The 25,214-nt window shown below is 47.6% G+C and overlaps 6 protein-coding genes across 6 annotated transcripts; all 6 read left to right on the top strand.

Moving 5' to 3' along the window:
- Positions 1-8,232: 8,232 nt before the first annotated feature.
- On the top strand, positions 8,233-8,937 carry DFJ58DRAFT_746052 (uncharacterized protein; the record flags this gene model as incomplete). The annotated part of the gene is made up of 5 exons (XM_041387435.1): positions 8,233-8,287; positions 8,379-8,410; positions 8,463-8,523; positions 8,604-8,672; positions 8,722-8,937. The coding sequence occupies 5 exons, from the start codon at positions 8,233-8,235 to the stop codon at positions 8,865-8,867; spliced, it is 363 nt and encodes a 120-aa protein (XP_041243466.1). The 3' UTR covers positions 8,868-8,937.
- Positions 8,938-9,153: 216 nt separating this feature from the next.
- DFJ58DRAFT_790577 (major facilitator superfamily domain-containing protein) lies at positions 9,154-11,472 on the top strand. The gene is made up of 10 exons (XM_041390273.1): positions 9,154-9,254; positions 9,324-9,431; positions 9,485-9,549; positions 9,624-9,893; positions 9,947-10,149; positions 10,200-10,429; positions 10,487-10,595; positions 10,644-10,870; positions 10,929-11,388; positions 11,425-11,472. Exons 1-9 carry the CDS (start codon positions 9,243-9,245, stop codon positions 11,115-11,117), a joined length of 1,413 nt encoding a protein of 470 aa, XP_041243465.1. The 5' UTR covers positions 9,154-9,242; the 3' UTR covers positions 11,118-11,388; positions 11,425-11,472.
- Positions 11,473-11,789: 317 nt separating this feature from the next.
- On the top strand, positions 11,790-12,483 carry DFJ58DRAFT_728441 (uncharacterized protein; the record flags this gene model as incomplete). The annotated part of the gene is made up of 3 exons (XM_041385595.1): positions 11,790-11,855; positions 11,915-12,391; positions 12,448-12,483. The coding sequence occupies 3 exons, from the start codon at positions 11,790-11,792 to the stop codon at positions 12,481-12,483; spliced, it is 579 nt and encodes a 192-aa protein (XP_041243464.1).
- Positions 12,484-13,653: 1,170 nt separating this feature from the next.
- On the top strand, positions 13,654-15,261 carry DFJ58DRAFT_914341 (isoprenoid synthase domain-containing protein). Its single transcript, XM_041395380.1, has 4 exons — positions 13,654-14,292; positions 14,349-14,637; positions 14,692-15,063; positions 15,121-15,261. The coding sequence occupies exons 1-3, from the start codon at positions 13,865-13,867 to the stop codon at positions 15,031-15,033; spliced, it is 1,059 nt and encodes a 352-aa protein (XP_041243463.1). The 5' UTR covers positions 13,654-13,864; the 3' UTR covers positions 15,034-15,063; positions 15,121-15,261.
- Positions 15,262-17,167: 1,906 nt separating this feature from the next.
- DFJ58DRAFT_746050 (cytochrome P450) lies at positions 17,168-19,394 on the top strand (the record flags this gene model as incomplete). Its single annotated transcript, XM_041387434.1, has 14 exons — positions 17,168-17,363; positions 17,431-17,563; positions 17,616-17,804; positions 17,868-18,013; positions 18,066-18,178; positions 18,234-18,339; positions 18,401-18,414; positions 18,462-18,651; positions 18,698-18,754; positions 18,808-18,832; positions 18,885-19,007; positions 19,058-19,071; positions 19,164-19,260; positions 19,310-19,394. 14 exons carry the CDS (start codon positions 17,168-17,170, stop codon positions 19,392-19,394), a joined length of 1,488 nt encoding a protein of 495 aa, XP_041243462.1.
- A 3,496-nt stretch (positions 19,395-22,890) lies between these two features.
- DFJ58DRAFT_746049 (isoprenoid synthase domain-containing protein) lies at positions 22,891-24,178 on the top strand (the record flags this gene model as incomplete). The annotated part of the gene is made up of 4 exons (XM_041387433.1): positions 22,891-23,222; positions 23,276-23,564; positions 23,619-23,975; positions 24,030-24,178. The coding sequence occupies 3 exons, from the start codon at positions 22,891-22,893 to the stop codon at positions 23,940-23,942; spliced, it is 945 nt and encodes a 314-aa protein (XP_041243461.1). The 3' UTR covers positions 23,943-23,975; positions 24,030-24,178.
- Positions 24,179-25,214: the final 1,036 nt, after the last annotated feature.

The following is a 25,214-nucleotide window of genomic DNA, read 5'->3' as shown; positions in this document are numbered from 1 at the left end:
TCGATACGAAGACTGATGAAGAAGAATCAACCCACTATGAAGATGAAAACGAGGACAACCCAGGCTGACGAAGGCAATCCAACCCGCTTTGAAGACGAAAAAGACGATGACCCAAAGACTAATGATGATCAGGGCGATGCAAGTCACTATGAGGACGAAAAGGACGACGACAGCAAGACTGACGAACACGAGGCCATTACCAATGACCATCATGAAGATACAAAGGAGAACAAAGATGAGGGCTATACAAGCTACGATGATGAAGACGAAACCTCGGTGTTTGGAGACGCCGAAAATGAATTTGAAGTCGAGTATGATGCAGGGGGTGATGCAGAGGGGCGGTGGTGGTCATCCCCGTTTGTTCAGACGATCCCGTCAGCTTCCAAGCACGACCTACACAAGCGCAGATAGACGTGATGACGATATTGATTTGCCAACCACCTCAGTGGTGGGTGAACTATAGGGATATTTAAATGTATTTTGGTTGTGGGTCAATATGCAATTAACCGTAGTTACTTACAACTATCACGATACATCCTTCGTACGTATCTATTTTACATACACATTCACCTTATCATACACGCTTCATACACGCTTCATACACGTTCTTTTGGTTTTCCGTTTCAACGATCCCTTCATATTCAGCATGCAGAATATCTCTTTCCCTTAGTCTTCTTAACTAAGACTGAGTCTCCCTTCCGCGTCTCTAGTCCGAGCCTCTCGTTTCGTCAGAGGTTATGAGCCCTGGCTCAGACTAGGACTTTCACTCGTTTTCGCTTCCACTCGTTCAACGTCTGAGCCTTCCGATTTTTTCCGAACTGGAACAAGGCCGACCTTTGTCACCGCTTGATCCGCGGATTCTATCTATCCCTCTACCTCCGTCACCACCGTTGACACCCACTCGCCCCTCATCTCATTCCATATTCAAATCGCCTATTCCCCCTGCTCCTTTGTCACCATCGCCGACACACTCTTCATTACCACTCAAGATGTCCAACATCTGGATCCCTTCTTCGTTTCCTCATTCCCCGCTGGATGCAAATGGATCCAATTATTCATTGTGGGTTACCTCTATGGACCTCTGGCTATCTTTATTCAATCTCTGGTGCCTTCTCATTGGTGACGAGAAAGAGCCAGCAGCCCCCGACCTTACTCGCTACTGAATCTGATGCTGCATTTGCGCAACGAGTTGCCACTCATAATGCGAGCTGCAGACTGTTGTATCCTTCCATGAACGACAGAGCATTACGAAGGGTTTCCTCGGCATGGCTGTGCACTCCAGTGATTTAATCCACTTTACGGGCATTTCAGACCCTGCCCTTGTCTGGAAGGCACTCGAAAACAAGTATCTAGGCCACCATTGGTATTCGTTTTACCCGCCTCATGGGTCGCGTTTTCGACCTCCCGAAGGCTTCAGACAGTGATTCACTTGTGCAATCAATCAAGGAGATTACAGATATCAAGGCTCAGTTCAAAGCTATCGAGTCGATAGAGTGGAAGTGCAACGAGTACACTCTAGTACAGGCATTGCTCCGTGCATTACCAGACTTCTATGCCCCGCTCTCGCAGCTTATCCTCCATAGTGCTGACGCAAATGCAGGAAAATTGACGCTCGAAGGTGTCATTAGTCAAATCCGAAACTCTGAACAGTACTACGCGAGTTTCGGATCAGACAATCCACATGCGCATCACACTGCGATGGCCGCCAGGACTTTCAAGTCAAGCAAACCCGTTGAACGCCCGAAGCCAAAGGAACTTGATACGTCAAAGGGAGATAAGTGGGAGCTTTCATGGTGTTCGACATGTGGATCTTGCAAGCGTACAGGCCACATCTGGCACAACTGCCGTGCTCGCCTAGCAAAATCGGACTCGCCCAATACGTCAGCAGTCTATTCCTTCGTCACCCTCACAGGGCACTAACATGTCGACTCTCACATCAGAACAACCTGACAACATCCCGTCTTTCCTTCGTCTTCCCGCGCACTCTGCCAGCCTTTCTAATACGAATGTTATCTCCTTTCAATTCCATGTAGACTCTGCCGCCACTGCACATATGGAATCCAACCACTCCCTCTTCACTCGTTACAGACCTTATAACCCTCCCTTAATCGTGAAACTTGCAAATGACGATACTGTTCTTGCCCCAGGTTGGGGATTCATCACACTAGCACTTGACAATGATGGAAGACATGAATCCATTGAACTCCCTTTCCTTCACGTACCTGACTTACGGTGTACACTGATATCCGTATCTGCTCTAGCGTCACAGAGCATTTTCTTCGAAACGGATGCTGAAGGAGGACGAATGCACCATGCTGACGGAACTGTGATCGCACGTGTGGATTGCTCCGCTGGTCTATACTATCTTCGGGCCACGCATACTCATACAGCTTTCGCCGTCAGGTCTACTCTGACTACGCCTTTACCACTGACTGTATGGCATGCGCGCATGGACCATGCCGCAAATTCCACCTTGCACAATGCTGAAAAGGTTGTCAAGGGACTATCTCTTGATCTTTTAGAGAAGTCTGCAGGTCATGGTGACCATATCGACTGTCCGTCATGCCTAATGGGCAAGCAGAAATGATTGCCATTCCCATCCCATGCTCGGCACCGCGCGACACACATTGCGGAGCTTATTCACACTGATGTCTGGGGACCCGTCAATATTGCAACGCTATCTGGCGAAGCATTTTTCGTTGCTTTTACAGATGATTTTTCACGTTTTTCGACTGTTTACCTCATGAAGCACAAGAGTGAGGTATACTCTCATCTTCAGCGCTATATCGCCTGGATTGAGAACCAGTCAGGACAGCGAGTCAAACGCCTTTGTAGCGACAATGGCGGTGAATACATCTCTAATGCAATCATCGAGTTTCTGCGCAGCAAGGGAATTGAACATCAACTCACGATGCCGTATACAGCTGAACAGAATGGTGTTGCAGAGCGCGGGCACCAGACAATCGCCACTCGAGCATTAAGTGCTCACCACCAAAGCGGCTTTCCTCGTTCATTCTGGGGTCACGCTATCCTCAACTCAGCTTACATCAAAAATTTCCTTCCGTCATCAGCCATTGACAACAGGACACCGTTTGAACTCTTTTATGGCGAATTGCCAGACGTCTCGCACTTACGTCCATTTGGCTGCCTTGCCTATGCTCACATCCCAGACGACAATCGCCACAAATACGAGTTTGTCTCAAGACGGTGTTTCTTATTGGGACATGTCAAGGATGCCGGATACCTCTTATGGGATCCAGCAACACGACAAACAGTGCGCTCTCGGAATGTCCATTTTGATGAAAGTATCTTCTACGGCACACCCAATTCGGTTGTTTCACCACTTGTTGAATTGTACAATCAGTGCACCCTAATGCAACAGTCTACCTCCGCATTGCCACGCCCTTTGCCAACATCAGAAGACACCCCCGAAATTACACTCACAGGACCCAGTACCATTCCAGTGGGAGTACTTCCAGATTCTGCTCCTCTCATCCCCGAACCTTCACAACCATTTCCGCAGTCAAACAACAACATTCTCCCCGTTACCACTACTGAGGATCCAGTAGAAACGGTACCGTCTCCTGAGCCGCGACAGTTCAACACGCCAACAGCATTGACACACGACCGGCAGTTCTGAGATCTGTTGCCATCCCAACCAAAAGTGTTCCAGTACAGCGGCGTTGGACCTATGTCCCAGTTACTGTTGAAGAGGAAATTGATGAAGAACAAAGTAGTGGTACTACCCTAACTCCCAATGTCATTGAACACTCTGCAAGACAGGCATCCTCTATGGACAGCAACAAGATTGATGGACGGAAGCTCCCTCCAAAGACAATAGCTGCAGCTCGCTCGTCCACAGATTTTGGCCATTGGAAAAGTGCGATGACTGAAGAATTAGCCTCGTTGGAAGAGAAAGGTGTGGGTGTTTTAACACCACTCCCACCAGGCAGGAAAGCAGTTGGCTCACGATGGATATACTCGCATAAGTATGACGAAAATGGTCAAATTGCCCGTCATAAGGCCCGTCTCGTTGCACAAGGTTTCTCACAGATCGAGGGTCTAGACTACACCGACACTTTTGCTCCCGTTGCAAATACGACACCGTACGTGCGTTACTCTCCATGGTCGCAAAGTTTGACCTTGAACTTGACCAAATGGACGTGAAAACCGCTTTTCTCAATGGACAACTCGATGAAGAAATCTACATGCGTCAGCCTCCAGGTTTTGAAGACCCTGAGCACCCGGATTGGGTCTGGAAACTTCTCAAGGCCATCTACGGACTCAAGCAAGCTGGTCGTCAATGGAACAAGACCCTTGACGATTTCTTGTGAAAAGAAGGCTTCAATTTTGTTCGTAGTGAAGCAGACTATAGTCTGTACGTCTTGCGCAAGGATGACAAGACCATTTGGCTCCTTGTTTATGTCGACGACATGCTCCTTGCATCAAATTGTCGGGGTTTTCTTGATGGTTTCAAGTTGGAGATGAGCAAACAGTTTTGAAATGAAGGACCTTGGTGAAGCACGGCATTTCTTAGGAATGCATATTACCCATGATCGCTCCAAGAAGTTCCTCACCATCAACCAATCCTCCTTTCTCGAACAAATCCTCAGCGAAGCTCAGATGTTGGATTGCCGACCAGTGTCTACCCCCATGGTCCCAAACATCTCTTTGACGAAGGCATCTGCACCTCTCACTCAATCCGAAGTGCAACAATTTGCGCACATGCCATATGCGCATGTCGTTGGGGAACTTAACTTTGCCATGCGCGTCAGCCGTCCAGATATTGCATACGCAGTATCGACACTGTCAAAATTCTTGAGTAACTGTCACAACCCTTATAACAACTTAACGCAGGGGCAGAGACTAGGACTCAAACAAAAGGTATCACAACAAAAGAAGATATGAGCAGGGACGTCTTAGGATTGCTAGCAGTGAGCTAATACAAAAGAGGTTTGAACTGGAGAACTACTGACTATAATGAGCTACCTATATACATATATTGAAACAGAGACTGAATCTGAGTCTGAACTAACTAGCCAATCATTAAATAGAAAAGGAAATCGTACGATGATCTAAATATAACTACACTATGATGTCATGAAACGTGTAACAGCTGTGCAAGGGTTCTCGAAGGTTCTAGAGTCACGTGACTTAATCGCTTGTGAAAGGAAGTCGAAATTAGGGATGTCGGAGATAACGGTAGTGGGCGCTAATGGAATAGAGAAGTTCGGGAATGTAAAGGATAGGTTCGGGTTAGGGTTTGTGAATGTTATGGGCACAGACGCTGACTGAGCGCTATCGACAGGCGCTTGTGACGGGCGCTTAACGGGTGTCTTACGAGTGTTCAGGAAAGAATAATGATTTGTATTTGGAATTCGTGACAGTAACCCTGGCATAGAGCATTATCACCAACTCCACCATCTTCTTCGCTATATTCGTGGGACAACTCATCATTCTCTGTCCTTTGGTCTATCTGACCAAGGACTCATTGGCTATTCAGATTCTGATTTCGCATCCGACAAAGATGATAGCCGGTCAATTGGTGGCTATGTCTATTATCTTTTCGGTACCCCCATCAGTTGGCGCTCCCAGAAACAGTCAGTTGTAGCCACGTCCTCGACTGAAGCGGAATACATTGCTCTCTTGAATGCCGCACGGGAACAAATCCACCTCACCCAGTTACTACATGACTTCGGACTTGATTCATCACTCATCCTGCCCACTGTTCTATATGGAGACAATAACGGGAGTCGTGCGCTGACGAAAAACCCCCAGTTCCATGATCGCGCGAAACACATTCGCGTTCGATATCACTTCATTCGCGACCTCGTCAATGATGGCACCATCAAAATCCCATACATATCCACACATGATATGGTTGCCGATATCTTCACGAAATCCCTGCCACGAAAACTCTTCCGCAATCATCGCTATTCTCTTGCTCTTCGCTCCTTGTCAAACGAGACCCTGGCTGAATAGTTCTGGCACACGCGTATCTGGTGATATGCGTTTGAGTGGGAGTATCACGATACATCCTTCGTACGTATCTATTTTACATACACATTCACCTTATCATACACGCTTCATACACGCTTCATACACATTCTTTTGGTTCTCCATTTCAACGATCCCTTCATATTCAGCATGCAGAATATCTCTTTCCCCTTAGTCTTCTTAACTAAGACTGAGTCTCCCTTCCGCGTCTCTAGTCCGAGCCTCTCGTTTCGTCAGAACAACCTGCCATTTCTGAGTTGCCTTTAAGTTTCGTCGCCCTACTTCGTTACAAAAGTACCTTCGCATTGTACAATCACCCATGAAACAAAGGATACTCCTCCCCCCCTGGAAATCGTGCGGAAGGCTACTTGGTACTTGGACTTGTGTGTCTGCTTCAATCGAAAGTGTAACGACGATTCAAGGTCGTTTGACTCGTCCATGTTCCTAGAACTGGATTGGGACGATTGATCTTGATATGAGCACTGTGTGGATTGTAGGTCTTGACGTGTACAGCGTTGGACGCAGGATCAATATGCACGGACGACGTATGAAGGGTGTCGTTTCGGTGGAGTGTGGACATCGAGTTGGCTTCAAACAAGGTCGTAAAACGAGACAAATTCTCTGAAGATATCCAATAAAAGAGACAGTATGCAGCTTAGTATCTCAATCAACCTTCCAGCACCAAGTTCGATGATGTGCTGTAGCTAGGTAGAGGATTTGACTGTGCTGTACTATATCATTTGGCAGGTCTATGGTGGGGTTGATCAACTTGATGCATTAGGGCATGGCTTGAATACTGGCTAGATAACTCACCAATGCGCAGCGAATAATTTCACTAAAGCTCAGAGGGCGAGCCTGGGGCGAACCGCGGACATATTATCTGTTCGTGGCACAGCCACAGACCGGATGCATCGATGAGGCCCAGGTTGGTTTTCCATACGACCATCATGAACTTGCAGGACAGTAAGACAAATATATGTCCTGCTTGCCAACCGAGGTTCTGTGCCATTTTTATTTATTTACACACTCCCCGAAACCGCGTACACGTTGCCTGAATCAAATCTCCTCCTATTCTGCTCACCAGAGTATGCCGTCGATGGAGAGAGGTTTCCCTGGATACGCCCTCGTTGTGGTGTGAGTTATCTATAAGTTTCTTCCAGAGAAAATTGCAGCAGTCGTTATTCTATGTACTATGGCTCATGGCTCAAGCGCGCCCGAGGATATCCTCTTTCCCTAGAAATCGGTGGCATGTTTCACGACTCCACCTTCCTACGAACCCTTCTACAACCTTACCTCATCAAATATCCTCTCTCGATGTCACATTGGACCGTACTGTTGCACTCGACATATTGCTAAGCCACCGCTCGCCACTCCCAGGCTGGTACATTCCTAGTCAAGACTACAATCTATCATCTCCACTTTGCGCACTTTCGAGTTGGAAGGAATATTTTGTTCCGCTTCCGACCCCTTACCTCTCCTCAACCCCGTATGGGCCCACCTGTCAAATCTGACAATCGATAAATGCCAGCAACATGTTGTAATGCGCCTGCTCACACTTGCTCCCACCTAAAACCACTCGCCCACGCCACTATCCAATCGTTGTCCATCACAGCTAACTCAAGTAGCACATTGGACCCGGTGGCTCTCGTTCATAATGCACTCACTCTCCCTAATTTATGTCTGCTTAACGTTGGCACGAGATCCTGGGCTGATGAAGAGTTGGAGGGTGTCGGGAGTGGTACGGTCGGATGGGCTATTGGACTCGCATAATCAAGAAGGAAGGACTGTCTTCCTTCTATATGGTCTGACTAGGGGAGACTAATTGGACCCTTGAGGTTCTGTTCAGATCAACCACTATGAGCGGGATACTTTTGACTTTGAATAACCTATACTCGTTACGTACTGCGTTTACAGCGAAGGGATACTTTCTTCTCATCGATGATCCGTCCTGTGGGAAGGAAATTGTAATGGTCGACCTCCACATACAGAAGACGGAATCCATGAACCACCCTACACCACCTCTGTCTCTATTTCACTTGCCACAATTGAGAAGGGTCTAGAAAGGGCAGTTTCAGTGACTCGAATTTCATTGGCTCGTATCCGCCTATCCTCTTACTTTTGTGCGTTGCCACTTCTATTTTGTCTATCTTAACATGGCGGCTCACCTCGTGTTAGGGTTGCCTTATCTTGTTCTTTGGCAGATTAGCAGATCTTTATGGACGAAAAAAGGCGTTTATGCCTGGTACCCTTCGCCAGATTGCCTTTTCTCTCGGTTGTAGCTTTGTAAAAGGTTGGCGTGCCTTCCGGTCGTTCGCGTGTTCCGTCCATTCACAATGTAATCATTGATGTTCTTACTCTTGTCATCTTGCGTGGCCTCCAAGGTGTTGGAGGCGCCGCTACAATACCATCGGTAGTAAGTTCTCCTGAGATATTTTTGATGCAAAAGTACTCACTTAATTTCTCAGCTCGGTATCCTAGCGCATGCGTTCCCTCCGTCAAGGGCACGTTCAATGGCTGGAGTTTCCGGTATGTTTTCATTCGATATTGACTTCCCTTATCGGAACTCGTCAAACGTGACGAGTGGATCGGCGCTTCCCTCATCACAGTTGGGTTGGTTTTGATTGTATTCGTACTTGCTCAAGGAGAAATTGCTTCGGATGGCTGGAAAACCCCATGTAAGAATGTCACCAAACCATACTGATCATGTGCTAAAACCATCAACAGATATTATCGCGCTCCTTATCGTCGGGGTTATCAAGCTTGCGCCATTCCTGGTTCAGGAGGGGAAGCTGGAACGGATCATTGACAAAGATCTATCAAAAGCGGCACCTATGTGGACACCGCCACCACTTATGAGGCTCTTGCTCTAGGCTCGGGCAAAGGGACAGATGGCCGTTATCCTTGTCATCGCACTCTTAAATCGGAGTGCTTTCATTGGCTGAAGCTTCTGGGTTCAGGTGTGTTCATGTTCTGTTTTCCCCGGGAACGATGGCCATTCGTAACTAGCACATACTAGGAAAACATAAGTTTGGTTATTCAGTTGCGACCCATGACGAATACTGGATTCCTCTCTCTCGAACCTTCCACTGTCTAGTTTCTGGGATACGAGAGAAGTAATGTCTAAGGAGCTTACTCGTTCACCAGTCCGTCAAGATCTCAACCTTGAGAAGGCCAAGCATCATGATTCGGACGTACAGCGCAGTCTTTTGCGTTCTATCTTCATCATCATCACCTGCATCGCTGCAATGGTGGTCAATGTATGCCCTCATCGTAATCATATTCTGTGACATTCTTTATGACGGCTTGCCATTCGTTATCAATCGCAGACCGCTAATACCAGTTCTGTCTCTATCTCGCTCCCAGCTATTGAAAAGGACCTGAATATCACGGAAGTACAGTTGCAGTGGCTCGTATCTGCCTATTCGCTCAGTTCGGTACGTCATTCTTTCTCTTCGTCTTTCTGCGTCCCGACTTGATTCCCACTTAGGGCTGCCTTCTCTTGTTCTTTGGCAGATTGGCGGATGTCTGGTCGGAAAAAGGCGTTCATGATCGGTACTATCTGTCGAGTCGTATTTTCTCTCGGTAATAGCTTTGCACAGAGTGAGTGCCACCTATCTGTCGCTCAGTTCCATTTACACTGTCATCACAAGTGGTATTACCCTCATCATTTTGCGTGCCTTCCAAGGCCTAGGTACCGCCGCTACAATACCGTCTGCAGTGAGTATTTTGTATACATTGAACTGGAATTCTCATGCAGTTTGTCAGCTTGGTATCCTGGCGCATGCATTCCCTCCGTCTAGAATCCGTTCAATAGCTTTCGCAACATTTTTAGCGGGTGCTCCTGTCGGCGGCGCATTTGGAATGACCATCGGTGGTGTCCTCACACAAATATCATCGTACGTCATAAGTTGTTCATGTAAGACGTTGAATTTTTGATGTCCTCATAAAGGACGCACTGGCGCTCCCCATTCTATTTGGTTGCAGTAATGTCTGCTCTAACGGGTATTTCCGGTATGATTTCATTCGATGCAGATGTGACTTCGACGGAAGCTGTCGACTGGATCGGTGCTTCCCTCGTTACCATTGGTTTGGTCCTGATTGTATTTGTACTTGGTCAAGGAGAAGTTGCTTCTCAAGGCTGGAAAACTCCATGTAAGACTTCTTCTATGTCACGTATTGCTAAATTTCATAATCATTGCCAGATATTATTATCCTTCTAATCGTCGGGATTGTCATGGTTTTGCTGTTCCTGCTTTGGGAGCGATACTTGGAGCAAGCTATAGATGATCCATCAAGAGCACCGTCCGCATGGTCACCACCGCCATTGATGAGGCTCTCGCTTTGGACGCGAGAAAAGGGCCGGATGGCTGCTATTCTTGCCATTGCATTCCTGAATTGGTTTGGTTTCATGAGCTGGAGCTTCTGGGTTCAGGTACGTTCATGTTTCTCTGCCTGGAGGAACGAGGTCGCTGACTACGCTCCGTTCAAGTTGTACTATCAGAACTACCTTTTGCTTACACCTATGCAAACTATGCTCCGGTTCATTCCATTGTTCGTTGTCGGCTGTTTATGCAACGTTCGTTGGCAAATTGCCTTTGGTCATCTTTGCAGGTATGGCTATGTGCGAGGAATATCATAGCATGTAGCGCTGACTTGTCGTCCAGTCAGCGGAACGCTACTGACAGCATCTGCCGCCATCCTGTTTGCGCTGATTGACCCGACCGCAACGTATTGGGCGTTTGGCTTCCCGGCCACGGTTATTGTCGTATTCGGGGCTGATTTTGTGTACTCCTCTGGTACAATTTTCATCGCCAAGATCACGCTTCCACACGAGCGCAGCGTGTCTGGAGCACTGTTTCAAACTGTGACACAGGCAAGCGGCGTTAAACCAACTGATACTGCCTTGTTCCAAGATCAAATTTTGGGGATAGCTCGGCATTGCAGTCGGACTTGCTGTATCCACGCTTGTGTCCAACATCGTGGTTAAAAACGAGTCTGCTGACGTTGGCGTCACTGTCAACTCTGCTGGAACCAACGCGCCCCGTTCCGCACATCTTAAGGGTTATAGATCTGCGCAGTGGACTTGCGCTTCATTTGCGCTTATGGGTGAGTACTACTAATTCGGCCTGCGTTGAGAATGTCTTGCCAGTGCTGACAATTTTTATTGTCACGGTTAATAGCTGCGCTGCTGGCAGCACTTTCCCTTCACGGTGTTGGGATTGTTGGAGTCAAGAAAATTACCAAGCATGTTGACATTGATCAGACAATAGCCATGGGGTCCGAGTCCGAGGACGGCTAAATACACCCATTTTTAAAAATATCTAGCAGCGACACATGCTGCTATGGTCCCACCCCATCCACTCTTTGCTCAATCGTACCCTCATTCCCGAATCAACATGCAATTCAACATTGGAGTGTCACCACGATGCTCCATACTACCTATATTCCTCTCTAGCATTACATTTTTCTGTCCTTACCCATAGTATTGAATCCAAATCCTTTTCCCCCGACAATGTACTCCACATCAGGAAACCCATAGCCTAGCAAAAGTGACTGTAGCACAACGCTTCTTTCTAAACGACTGTAGCAACCCTATGATAGCGTCCTGTAGTATCGCTTAAGAATAAAGGCTTCGTTGGTTCCATCAGAGACGGTTCCAAGAATTGGGACCAGGCAAATTTACCCTGCAAATTTACCGTGAATGACAGTGTCAATTTCACACCCTCGAAAACATAGTGTCAATTTGGGTGAATTTGGGTCTACTGGACCCAGAACACCTGAAAAGCTTAAATATGATATACTGGACAATCCCGACAGCTCAGACGCTTGAAAGATTCGCACAGCTTATTGCAGCTCTAGTATCTACATAGTTGAAATAAGGTTAGTCGTGCTGGTGGCCTGAAAATCGTGGAGCGAGGGCCAGAGACAGGAGCTGTCTCGACGTGGAAATGGATTCTACGAAGCACAAGCCGTCGATGTCAATAATCATCAACCCGAGAAAAGAAAAAAGGTTCAGAAACTTGATACACATATCCTGTCAACCTTCGATGATGACTGGTACCTTGATGCTGATGAAGACGAAAATGCTCAGAAGGGTGGTGCTAAGATGCACCCATTGCTTCGCAAGATTTCGAAGCCTTGTCGTCTGGCAAGCGATCCTACTGCTACCAAAATTGTGCGGTGCATTGCTAGCCATGGGTGTAATGTGACATGGGCATGGCCAAGAGCTCGACAACGTATAATGAAGCACGCTGTCCATGAGGGTCCAAGCATGGCGAAAGAGTGGCGGAAAGAAGCAAGAGAGTATATGGCGTTCCAGGCAACAGGAGCGAAAGAAAAAGTCGCAGAAGCAGCATTGGACTCGGATTCTAACGAACATGTTCTTGCATCGGAGGTAACAGAACGGCCAATGAAGAAAGCGAGAATGGAGTTGTCTCGATATTCTCTCAGACCAGCCTGTGCAGTTTGAGCCAACCGCTCCCGTGAGTCACGGACCTCCATCCAAGCTGACGACACCAATGGATGACGAGTGGGAGATATGGATAATGGGAGTCATGCAGAGTAGATCACAGTCAATTAGGTGAAATTCACCTGCAAATTATTGGCGTCAAAAAGCTGGAGCTTTCGGGGGCTCTGCCCCCGAACCCCCATCAGTAAATTTGCGTGAATTTCGTGTCATTTGACATTCACACCTGTAAATTTGGCCTCTGCGAGGGTCATGCTAATTTGCCCGTCAACCAGACGCTACACCCTTCCCGGAAACCTACATCAGACCATGGCTATCCAGCCTAGATCAGGCTAGCGACGTTGAGATACCCACTACGCCCATCCAAGCAAGACATCGATAATCCTATACCTATCAGGAATGACGGACGCTACTCATGCTATCACGGACTCGTATATGCCCCCTTTGTATTCATCCGATCGCACCTCACGCGTTCCAGAATCCGCAGGAACCCACAAATCCAAATCCAACATTTACCGTAAAGAAGTTCTAGCATGCAGTCAGCCAGCGAGGCTTGGTATGACTCAACATTAGTCTCGGATACCCTCCAGTTCTGTCAGGTTCTGCCACCCTCCTTTCGTGTGAATTCTGTCGTGGACCGAGGATCTGTCTGAGGATGGGAGAGCAGTGTATGATGACGACCAGCTTTTATATCCTGCATGTAGTACTTTTGGGCACGATTCTAATCGGTTTGGCAAGACTCTTATCCTAGGAGATGGGCGACTACAGCGGGTGCTAAGAACGTGGTCCGCCTCGCGACGCTCTGCTGGACGCTCTGGCTTGGGCTTTGCTTATTCAAGGCCAGTCGCTATACTGAGAATTTTTGGGCTCGGTTCAGGTTCGGACCGGAAAAAAAACCGAACCGTCCCACAGAGAACGCCGGTTCTGGGTTCAGTGATTTCATAGAACCGAACCATCGGTTCGGTTCTTGGTTCGTCCAGGGCTCTGAACCGGACCGCGACAGCACTACCTGAAGCTGAGGAAGCTGGGGGCTGATGCACTGACTCCTGGTCACACATGGTTATTTCAGTCATTGTGGTTCCATCAGCGGTTATCCCCACTCAGCCACTACCGCTTGGGGCGATCCGAAAAGAAAAGATATGGTTTCCCACTGTTGGGTAGTTCTAGTAAAACACGGACAAGTCACGACTGGTCATACATGGTTCTTTCGGTCCTTGTATCCTGACAGAAGTCGGTCCCACGAGTCTTCCTCCTCGTATACTATTGGTCTTACCTCATGGGACTCGCTTGTGCTGAATGGTGACACAGATCCCAGCGAGACAGATATCCACTGGCGCTAAAAATTCATTATAAAGACTGAGGATCTTGCACTTGTATGTTCCTCATCTCGACATTCACAATATGAATCCGACGACCCCTATTATGTTTCCCACTGTCACCCACACGACCACTCTTGACTGCGAGCCCTCACAATTCATTTTACCTGACCTCATCAATGATTGCCATTATGCCTTGCGAAAGAACCCTCACTGTTATGCAGTGTCCCGCGCATCTGATCAATGGCTTATTGACGTAGCGCGACTTACAGGGCACGAGCTCCGAGAGTATATCGAAATGGACTCAGGCACATTCGTTGCCTTTCTCTATCCTGATGCAGATGCTTTCCATCTCCGAGTCTGCTGTGACTTCATAAACTGGATATTCGTTATAGACGACTGGATGGAGAACGGTGTCGTCGATGCACGGGAAGCGCGTGAATGCTATATTTCTGCATTGCGCGATCCCATCAATTTTAACACGGAGCAGCTTGGTGCAAATATGTGCAAGTCGTGAGACTATCTTTTTACATCACATACACTGTTTCTAAAAGCCGTTATGCGGTTAGGTTTTTCAGCCGCTTTAGGGAGACTGCTGGCCCCGGCTGCACAGAGCGGTTTATCCACGGAAGCGAAACGTTCTTCGCTGCTGCGGCTAAGCAGGTGGACGACCGTGCCAAAGGAAATATGTATGATCTAAAATCTTACATCGCCCTGAGGCGAGATGTAGTCGGGATGCAGTCCTGCCTTGCACTCATCGAATTCGTAGCTGGAATTGATCTTCCCGATGAAGTTATGTCGCATCCAGTTGTTAAGTCCTTGGAGTGCGCGACCACCGATCATGTTGCTTGGAATGACGTAATTCTGTTTTATCATTGAACACTGGGGCGCCGCTGACATGACTGCGGACAGGATATTTTGTCATACAACAAGGAGCAATCTCGCGGAGACGAACACTGGGAAAACATGGTTGCTGTGCTCATGCACGATCGAGGACTAGACCTGCAAGGCGCCATGGACTACACTGGCCAGATGTGCAAAGATGCCATCCGGCGCTTCGAATCTAACCACGCTATCCTCCCTTCGTGGGGAGAAGAAGTTGACAGGCAGATGGCTATCTACGTCAAAGGGATGCAGAACTGGATGATCGGCTCACTTCACTGGCACTTTGAGTCCGCCCGCTATTTTGGCAAGGATGGACATGCTGTCAAGCACGACCGAATCGTCAAGCTGCTTCCCAAGAGGCTCTTATAGAGCCTGACACTTAGCGCATGGCTTCCGGAGGTGAGATCGGTTTCACTTCTTTCATGCACTACGTAATTCTTATAACTCGCTTCGTAGAACATTAGTACATGATTCACGTCTCACGCAGACCTGAAAGTTTTTCTTCGGTTGCATAATACATGACATCCCGCCTTCCTTGCTTTGTCCTTCGTGGTTTCAAGTTCTCAGTCAGTCAGCTCCTTGCGTGTAACACTTCCCGTCCTTATTTTGTATCACCACTCTATGTACAAAGAATAGTTGTACGAATCAAAGTTGCTCTTTTGTGCCAGGACCGATTTGAAGAGCTGCGTGTTATTAAATAAGTATTCACTTTAACTTGACACTCGGAAAGGAAAGTTCCACGGAGGCCAGCGCTGCTACCGTTAGTGGCGTTGTGCCAGCCTGAGGAGCTTAATAAAACTATTCTCTGGGGGTGAACAATTGTGCCGCATAGTGCACGCTCTCGTTGCTGCGGGAAATATTACATCAAGGCTAATGTGACGTTTATCAACTAGGGTCGCAGGGATACTGGAGACACTCAAGCGGGTAGAACAACGTCACAACTCACGAAGCTAGACGAGCAAAGGTGGGCTGTTCTCGGCAAACCTGATCTTGCTTTATCAATAATCATTGACCTTGCAGTGGCTTGCGCAAGATTGAGGTGGAGATTCGGGAGCGACAGCATAAAATCCACCAGACACAAACCGAGATTGAGCAACTTCGTGCGAACCTTGCAGCTTCGGAGGCTGACATTTGCTATCCTCATAGTTACGCCTAGCTTCCCAACGATCTTCCACCATACCAAATGGCCTCACCATGGGCATATTCTGACAATTATGTTTCCCAATTTTATGCAGATTATCAGATTTCCAATTTTAATTTTCCTCCCAAGGCTTGCTTCGGTCGGCTACTGCATATTTGAGGTATTTCCGCTTTGGCACAGGGCGCAGTTCGAAAAACTAATGTACCTCTTGGCATGCTCACCCTGAATAGCTTCCGCCTGTTGAGTTGAGATATTTGTCCAAAGCCTCTTGCAAGTTCCAGGTTCGAAGCTATAACATCATTCTTCATTACATAGTATACTAAACCTCACCTCAATCCTACAGATTTCCTCCGAGTCTGTCTAGGAGTTCGCAGTCGTCTGACTGTCCTCGCAACTTCCCGAAGCCCTAGCGCCCATAATCAATGTGAGCCAATACCTGATGACAACATGTACGAAATGTCAAGCTCTCAAGGGCCATTTCGCTTCCATGCTCAGGTCGATACGTTGCCCGAGGAACTATCAGATCCGCCGATTAGATGTTGACGTCGTCCCGTTGGATTCTTGATCAAAGAAGTTCGTAACCCCCTATTACGGAATTAACACTAAACTCTACTGGCGGCCATCCTGTCAGTATGTCGACCTAGCGAATAAGATGGATGGGACCGTGACACTTGTCGGCTTTAGAAGAATATTTCAACAAATTCAACTGGGTTCAGGCCCATGAGCCTGGCTCAAGGCCTCTCAAGGCCCAGGTGAGTAAGATGCATGGGGCCATGAGACTTATCGACTTCTATCATGATTGATTGATCTTCCATCCCTGATGGGCCATTGTTAAATAGCGCTAATCAAAAAGGTACCAATATTAATGAAGTCCTCTGTATGTCAAATCGTATAAATACAATAGCGCCACTCCAACCACATATGTATGAAGGAAAAGATGCAAATGACGAAACATGTCCAATATCATGATAGGGTCTACATATAACCCCAAAGGATGCACTCTGTGTTGGAGTCCGAGAGATCCAAGACGAGGAAGACCGACGGATCCGAGATAGTATTAGAGAGTGGGGGAAGGTTAAGGTTCGGAGAAGGCGCGGAGGAGAGCAACGTTATTATGTAAATCATGTCCCTATATAACATTATTGCTTACGACCTAGTGGTTTCGCTACTCATGCCAAGAGATATGACCAATGTAATGTTAATGAGTACTGAGCGCTTTAGGGTTAGTAGAATGAGCGGTGGCTACCACAAGAACTTGTGTTTCCCACCCCCAGATTGGGAGCTCTACTGCTGTGGAATGTCAAAGACCCCCTTTATAAGGCTAACTAACATGCATCTTGGGCCCGACTATAATCCCTCCCCATGCTCTTCACTCATATTCTCGCTTTAGGGATACCGTGTATTATTGCCCTGGTTGTCGCTTCGGGTCTGACTCGCAGACGTGTCTACCCATTTCCTCTGCCGCCTGGCCCTCGTTCATTGCCATTATTGGGTAACGCGCTGCAATTGGATACCAAACGACCTTGGCTCACATATACTGCATGGGGAAAGACATATGGTTGGTAGCAGACCGTTGAATGGCCTCTTTTCCAAGCTCTTGAATTCAATCTCATACCTGATCATAGGAAAAATGATTTACTGTCGCATACTTGGGATCGACTTGATCATCATAAACTCAGAAACCATCGCGCGGGAGTTGCTGGACAAGCATAGATCTGCGAATTACTCTACTCGCCCCGTTATTCGCACCAACGAATTGTATGGATTACTGGTTTCCATTCATTTTGTTCTTCATCCACTAATGATGCAGATCTGGACTGGATTTCAATACTGGACTCCTTCCGTATGGGGAGACTTTACGACAGCATCGCAAGATCTTCCATCAAGTCCTCAGGGCCGAAGTCTCGGTCTCATACCACGAGATGCACTCTCGCCACGCAAATGAACTAGTCATCAATCTCTTAAATGTCACTAGTGACTTGCACCGACACACTCGAGAGTTTGTACCTAACTCGGTGGTGTCGTGATGTATGGTTTAGTTGACAATAAATCCTTGTGACAGATACACGGCGTCCCTAGTTATGGCCGTGACGTACGGATACCTTGCTCATGAAGACATATTTCTTACCCGCGTCAACGAACTCATTGATATTACCAAATATATTCTTGCTCCAGAGAGGGCTGCCATGTTCACAGCCTTTCCTTTCCGTGAGTGCCTCTGTCGACGACATAATTTTGAATATTCAGCATAAGGTTGCAGTCGAAAAGTTGCCATCTTGGTGCTTCCCTGGAGGATTTGCACTGATGGGGCGCTGTAGAGAATTGTGTCAACAGCTTTTGAACGAGCCCTTTGGCGAAGTGAAGGCACAAATGGTACGTTTATGCAGGGTTGTGGATGGGAAATTTCGCCTGATCTGTTTGCGTGAAGGCAAATGGTACTGCTTCACACTCATTAATCACTAACTTTCTCAGTCAAGCTCGCGACGACGCTGACGAAGATACGATGAAGGCTGTTGCATTGATGGGATTCATGGGTAAGAGTTTTTTTAGCCAGGACAGAATTCATCCATTGACACGACAAATACGGCATCTTAGCTGGCCTGGACACCGTGAGTCGCTACTTAAGCGGTCCTGATTCTCACTTCAATGTCCGTAGACTACATCCGCATTGCAGACATTCCTGCTGGCTATGGTGCTCTATCCTGACGTCCAAGCCCAGGCTCGTGCAGAAATTGATCAAGTTGTGAGGCATGATAAAATGCCGTGCCTTGATGATAGGGCGTCACTGCCCTACCTTGATGCCGTTCTCCACGAGGTCCTGAGATGGTATCCTCCCGTCCCCCTAGGTCAGTCCACACAAATACAACTCCGAATAATTGACCCCTTGCACAGGAGTTCCACATGCAACATCAAATGATGATATTTACGACGGGTACTTTATACCCAAAGGTTCGAAATCGCATGGGTAGAGGTTGCTGTTGACTCATCTATAGTTCGATCAGGTGCGATAGTAATGGTTAATCAGTGGTATGTCACGGTGGTGTCTATCTGACAGCGGCTTGAGCTGAGTATGGCTCAGGGCACTATCTCGGGATGAAGACATGTTTCCCGATGCATCACGCTTTGATCCTAGTCGCCATCTAACAGTAGAAGGGAAACTGAAGGACCCTTTCGTCAACCATTTTGCCTTTGGTCATGGCAGGTGAATATTCACAATTGCTATCATTTTTAATTATTCACTGACTCTTGCAGGCGTGTTTGTCCTGGTAGGTTGATTCATGGTTGATTTGGCAGTGTCGAGGATGATAAATCCCCGTGGCAGGTCGTTGGTTTGCAGAGAACAGTCTTTAGACTGCAGCTGCTGCCATACTCGCCGTCTTGCGCATCGATCACGCCAAAGATTCAAATGGAGACAGGATTGAGGTGAAGCCAGAGTTCAGCACCGGCATGGCGATGTAAGTGGCCTAGTATGTATTCAAGAACCTGCAACTGACTCCACCGAAGTCACCCTGAACCATTTCAATGCTGGTTTGAAAGCGTGAACACAGTGAGAGAAGGACATCTTCGAGAGATGATGGATTCGAAGTAGGCTTCATCTGTACTTGTGATGGTCTGTCATATGATAACACGATTGTATGTACAACGGCGCAGAGTACACTGGAGGGCAAGGTTTTGCGGCCCCTGTCTCTGTCTCTGATGAATGACTTGAAGACAATTGCTTTCGATGCCATCGACTCTTTGGAAACCAGTTCCGTTTCCAAAATCTCCTGACCCGGCGTAACCAGGTTGCACACCGTTGGTCGGTTCATGGGCCCTTCCCTTTTGCAACGTTGGTTCTACCTGAAAATCGGTCGACAGTAATCCATGCACTTGTATTACAACTTACATAGATTTAGATCAATATTTATTTTCTCGTTCCTCAGTTACGGTGTGTAGTCGAACGAGCTTGGTTGTGTGACGTTTACTTCTTTTCCGCCAGCACAGTCATCTCCGGGTCCCCGAATGTGATGGTGAGGGTTGCGCGTACACAGAGCCTTCCCTGTAACGCGCTAGCAAAGTCATGTAAGCATGGCTGTAAGAAGATGAGCGAGTGTCAAGCGAATAAAGCCAGCCAGCGGTGAACGTTTGAACGTGCAAGTGCGGCATTGCCAAACACACGCAAATACGCTTCCTTCACCGTTGCTCGTTATTTCTCCATCCAAATTGATCTAATATACAGTCCTATGCACATGGCTGAGGCACAAATCGAAGAAGCTGAAATATTAAGTATTCACTTACCTTGATGTTCACTTGACACTCAGAAAGGAATGTTTCACGGAGGCCGACGCTGCTGCTGTCAGTGGCCTTGTGCCAGCCTGTTTCTTGCCAAGTTGCCCTTGACACGAAAGCTCAATTATCTTACCTTCCGTTTCAGTCTGTCACAAGTCAACTGCCAGAGGAGCAACCCATCATATCCTTACAGCAAGACCAAATAAACCGCTCCGGCATCAGCCATTTCCCAGCTGCGTTCCTTCATTCATTCCGAGTCATGTCGGAGGCTCGGAGGCTCGTTATGGACAACGCCCCGGCCAGATAACGTCGCGCGATCTCGGGAAGCGAAATGGCCCTTTACGCGTGACGTTTCGTACATATCGTCATCAGGTATTGGCTCACATTACTTATGGGCGCTAGGCCTTCGGGAAGTGGATTGCAGACTGTTGGGCGGACGAGGAAATCTGTGGGATTGAGGTGAGGTCCAATATACTATGTAATGCTGAAGAATGATATTGTAGCTTCGAACCTGGAACTTGGGAATTATCAGGTCCACCGATTAAATCATCTCATCAGATTCTTGATCATGTATGATAAAAGGTTCGTAACCCCCTATTACGGAATTAACACTAAGGCGGCCGTCCTATCAGTATGCAGTATGTCATCGACCTAGCGAATAGGATGGACGGGACCGTGACACTCATCGACTTCCTCGGCTTTGGACGAATATTTCAACAAATCCAACTGGGGTAGGGCCCATGAGCCTGGCTCAAGGCCTGGGTAAGTAAGATGCATGGCACCGTGACGCTTCTTCTATCATGATTGATTGACCTTCACATCGATCCATCCGAATTCTGCTGAGTCCGAAACAAACACTCATATCAGAGCACCAACCTAGTACTATTTAGATCAAGCAAGGTTTCTTCCGACGCAGGTGGCAACTCCGAGTCTACTTTGGAATGTTAACAAGGCACTACAAACTCCGCAGTACTCGAGATTCACCGGTGATTGTATTACACCGTGATTACATCGAAGGTTAGCGACCGCCGATGTTTGCTGTCAAAGACTGACTTATCGCCGCATCTGCATCAAGGGCGGGGATGCAAATTCAAGAATAACGTTGCGGATACGTTCTAAAGAGAAACCTACTGACGTGGACGGTGGGAGTAGTTGGGAAGTAGTCCCAGCTATGCAGCGAAATGAATATGCATCTGGCTTGTGAGGTGAGTGAGTTGGTTCAGGCTGCTAGATGCATTTGTCTGGAAAAAGTGATAATAGTGCACGTGCGGTACTAGCAGACGTGTTGACATAATGTTCCGCAGTGGACAGAGCTCCAGGTATCCTGCTCTTCGAACCACCACACTTGGATTCGTCAGTCAAGATCCTATGTACATCCATATCATTCTTCCACCCCCCAGCTCATGGCATCCCCATTATAGATATCTACAACTTGAAAAAATTTCGCCGTCTGCGCCTCCATTCCACACTTATTGTACAGTTGATTTAATCTCAACACGCAGTTCGCCGAATCTGTATTCGTCGTTGCAGACGTCCCCCTTGCCTGTGAAAAAGCAGTCACTGGGATTTTAACGGGTGAGCACGTGCTCAATTCCTGTTGACTCGCTATCTTGATATGTCAAGGGCAACGGAAATGAAAGGGAAGGTCAAGTGATGCGCGAGACGAGTAAGGTCTCAGCAACCGAGGAACTTTGGGTGGTAGGTCGAAATGATCATCGCCTCTTTACAAACATCAGAACAACCTGCACTATTTAGGTACTACAAGATATACTAATCCTGTCCTGTGCAATTCCTCGGCAACTCACCTATACTGATAATCCATTCTCGTACTATGCTCTCCTCGATGCGGGTGGGATTCCAGGAGAAGGGCCACCTTTGTAACGCATACGGATTCTTAAGCTTCTGGGGTTGGTGAGGACGAACATGATATTTTTGCAATCAGCTGTAATATTAATGATGATATACTACCTGTCTAGATACATATGTAATTCTATGGAATTCGCTGGTTTCCGAACTGCATCAGATTATTGAGGTGCTTTACGGTCTCCAGTTTCGTTAAGCTTAGACGAATTGAACCACTGGGATGTGAGTCACGCCGGAATCAATTCATTTCGAATTGTGCGGAGCTGAGCTAGTAAAAGCTCACTTACTGCTTGCTGGTGAGGCTCCTCACGAGTTACATTACTCTGTGAACATCGATCCATCATCTATGTTGTTTTGAATTCTGCTGAGTCCGAAACAAACTTTCATGTAACTTGAAGAGCACTAACCTACCATTTAGGTCAAGCAAGGTTTCTGCCAACGCAGGCGGCAATTCCGACTCGGAGTCTACTTTGGAATGTTAACAGGGCACTACACACTCCGCAGTACTCAAGATTCACCGGTGATTGCATTACATTGAAGGTTACGAAGACAAAGCGGTTGGTCCGCCTATCTGATTGACAAACTTGCCATATGGATCACGAACCATTCAAGTCACACGTATCAAGAAGCAGCACTGAACCCTGGAACGGTGAACTTGATCCTGGGTATCTGTATCTGACAAGTCCTCTTTTTCTTACAACATCGGTCTGCCTAATAGGAATCGCTTGTGTCGAATAGTGATTGAAAATATCTCCCATGACACGGATCCAAGCGAGACAGACATCCGCTGGCGCTAAACAAATCACTATAAAGACTGACGATCTTGTACCCATAGGTTCCTCATCTCGACATTCACAATATGAATCCGACGACCCCTACTATGTTTCCCATTATCACCCACACGATCACTCCCGACTCCGAGCCCTCACAATACGTTTTGCCTGACCTCATCAATGATTGCCACTATCCCTTGCGAAAGAGCCCTCTGTGATGCGGCATCCCGCGCATCTGTTCAATGGCTTATTGACGTAGCGCAACTTGTAGAGCCCGAGATCACAGAGTATATTGATATGGACGGAAACGCACTCGCTGCAGTTTGCTATCCTGATGCAGATGCATTCCATCTCCAAGTGTGCTCTGATGTCGTCAACTGGATGTTCATTATAGATGACTGGATGGAGTATGGTGTCGTCGATGTACGGGAGGCGCACGAATCCTGTATTTCTGCATTGCGCGATCCCAACAATTTTGACGCGGAACAGCTTGGTGGAAAGATGTGCAAATCGTACGACTATTTTGTCCATCGCACACACTTTCTAAAAGTCGTCATGCGGTCAGGTTTTTCAGCCGCTTCAAGGAGACTGCCGGTCCCGGCAGCACAGAGCGGTTTATCTACACAAGCGAACTATTCTTCGCTGCTGTAGCTAGGCAAATGGACAACCGTGCCAAAGGACATATGTATAATCTGGAATCTTACATCGCCTTTAGGCGAGATCAAAGTGGGACGAAGATATCCTTCACCCTTTCCGAATTTGCAGCTCGAATTGATCTTCCCGACGACGTTGTGTCGCATCCAGTTATCAAGGCCTTGGAGGATGCAACCAGTGATTATGTCTCCTGGTCTAATGTAAGTCTGTTCTGTCATTGAACACTGGGGCGCCGCTGACATTACCGCTGACAGGATATTTTTTCATACAACAAGGAGCAATCTCGCGGTACCGCACCCTGGGAAAACATAGTTGCCGTGCTCATGCACGAACGAGGTCTAGACCTGCAAGGCGCCATGGACTACGCTAGCCAGATGTGCAAAGATGCCATCCAGCGCTTTGACTCCAACCGTGCTATCCTCCCCTCGTGGGAAGAAGAGGTCGACAGGCAGGTGGCTATCTACGTCGAAGGACTGCAGAACTGGATTGTCGGCTCACTTCACTGGTACCATGATTCCCCCCGCTATGCTGTCATGCCGGACCGAATTGTGAAGCTACTTCCTAAAAGGCACTTGTAGAGCCTAATAACACATAGTGCGTGACTTTTGGAGGTGGGATCGGGTTTACTTCTTTCACGCACTACGCAATTCTCACTACTAGCTTAGCAGAACGTTAGTACATGATTCACGTCTCACACAGACCTGAAAGTTTTGCTTTGGTTGCATAATACGTGGCATCCTGCTTTCCATGCTTTGTCCTCCGTGGTTTCAATTTCTCGTTCAGCTTCTTGCGTGTAACACTTCCCGTCCGTCTTTTGTATCACTACTGTATGTACATAGAAGGGTCTCGTATCCCTGTGCGAATCAAAGCTGTGCCAATTTGCGTGCTATTTGAAATTTCAGATCGACCAATTGAAGATTAACGATTTTCATTGACTGACTACGATAAAAGACATGGTGAGGTAATGAGGGTTAGAATTGGAATAAGGTTTAGCCTACTGTTTAGGAAGATGGGTGACGAGAATTTAGCGTCTAAGACTGGCCCCAACAACTAGCCAAATCTTTGAATTTCTGCAGAAGGGGTCCATACGATGATCGTGATCAACTTAGATTCTCGGTTGCACCTTTGCGAGCCATAGAAGTTCATTCAGAACGTTCCCGCAGGTCGTGAAGTATCACGCCAATGGGCGGCTGGTGTGCACACCACCGAGGAGAACAACCATTCCCCGGAAGCATTACACAGCGCTCTGGCCTCCGATGAAGCGATCATGATTTCAAAGCTTCCATACATCCCGATCTAGCATTGACAAAGAGAGCCACCGGAGAACAATGGAAAATAAAAGACCACTGAACAAAGGGGGGAAGAGTCTGAAAGGTCAAAGTGGATGAGAGGGAATCGGTTACCCATGATGCAGTTGTATATGATCCCCCATGTCCTAAACTCAACTGTCTCCTATCAGGAGGAGAGCCGCGCCCTATGAACGCTTGGAGAGGATGGTAACGTGGATGGTGGGAGAGATCGAGGGAGCAGAAAGACGCCAGGATGTCGAAGGAGGAGATGACATTCACCGTGGAGGTGAACACGGCGGGGACACACACAAAAGGCGTGGAGTGGACATGGTATCCAGTAAAGGCCGCCCACCAGGCGCAGGCGGCGAGGTAGATTTCGGATGTGATAACTTGGGTGTTGGAGGTAGGAAGCGGGTGTGTAGAGAAGGAAACGGGCGTGTTGGAGGGGTGGGTGTTGAAACCGGCGCGTGCTTCGGATGCGATGAGGGCTTTGATAGTGTCTATACTATATAGCGGCGGAGTCTACAAGTCATCATTAATCAATTTGGAAACTCACAGGAA

The sequence above is a fragment of the Suillus subalutaceus genome, assembly GCF_016647625.1.
Source record: "Suillus subalutaceus strain FC151 chromosome Unknown DFJ58scaffold_59, whole genome shotgun sequence".
Classification (NCBI taxonomy): domain Eukaryota; kingdom Fungi; phylum Basidiomycota; class Agaricomycetes; order Boletales; family Suillaceae; genus Suillus; species Suillus subalutaceus.
This window is presented reverse-complemented; position numbering and strand designations above follow the sequence as displayed.

Excerpts from the sequence above, each read along its gene's own strand:
- DFJ58DRAFT_790577 (XM_041390273.1), top strand. Across the intron at positions 10,596-10,643 it reads TCGTTGGCAAATTGCCTTTG|CGCTGACTTGTCGTCCAGTC; the intron begins GTCATCTTTGCA and ends CATAGCATGTAG. Across the intron at positions 10,871-10,928 it reads TGTTTCAAACTGTGACACAG|CTCGGCATTGCAGTCGGACT; the intron begins GCAAGCGGCGTT and ends TTTTGGGGATAG.
- DFJ58DRAFT_914341 (XM_041395380.1), top strand. The coding sequence starts at position 13,865 with ATGAATCCGACGACCCCTATTATGTTTCCCACTGTCACCCACACGACC. Across the intron at positions 14,293-14,348 it reads GGTGCAAATATGTGCAAGTC|GTTTTTCAGCCGCTTTAGGG; the intron begins GTGAGACTATCT and ends TTATGCGGTTAG. Across the intron at positions 14,638-14,691 it reads ATCATGTTGCTTGGAATGAC|GATATTTTGTCATACAACAA; the intron begins GTAATTCTGTTT and ends GACTGCGGACAG.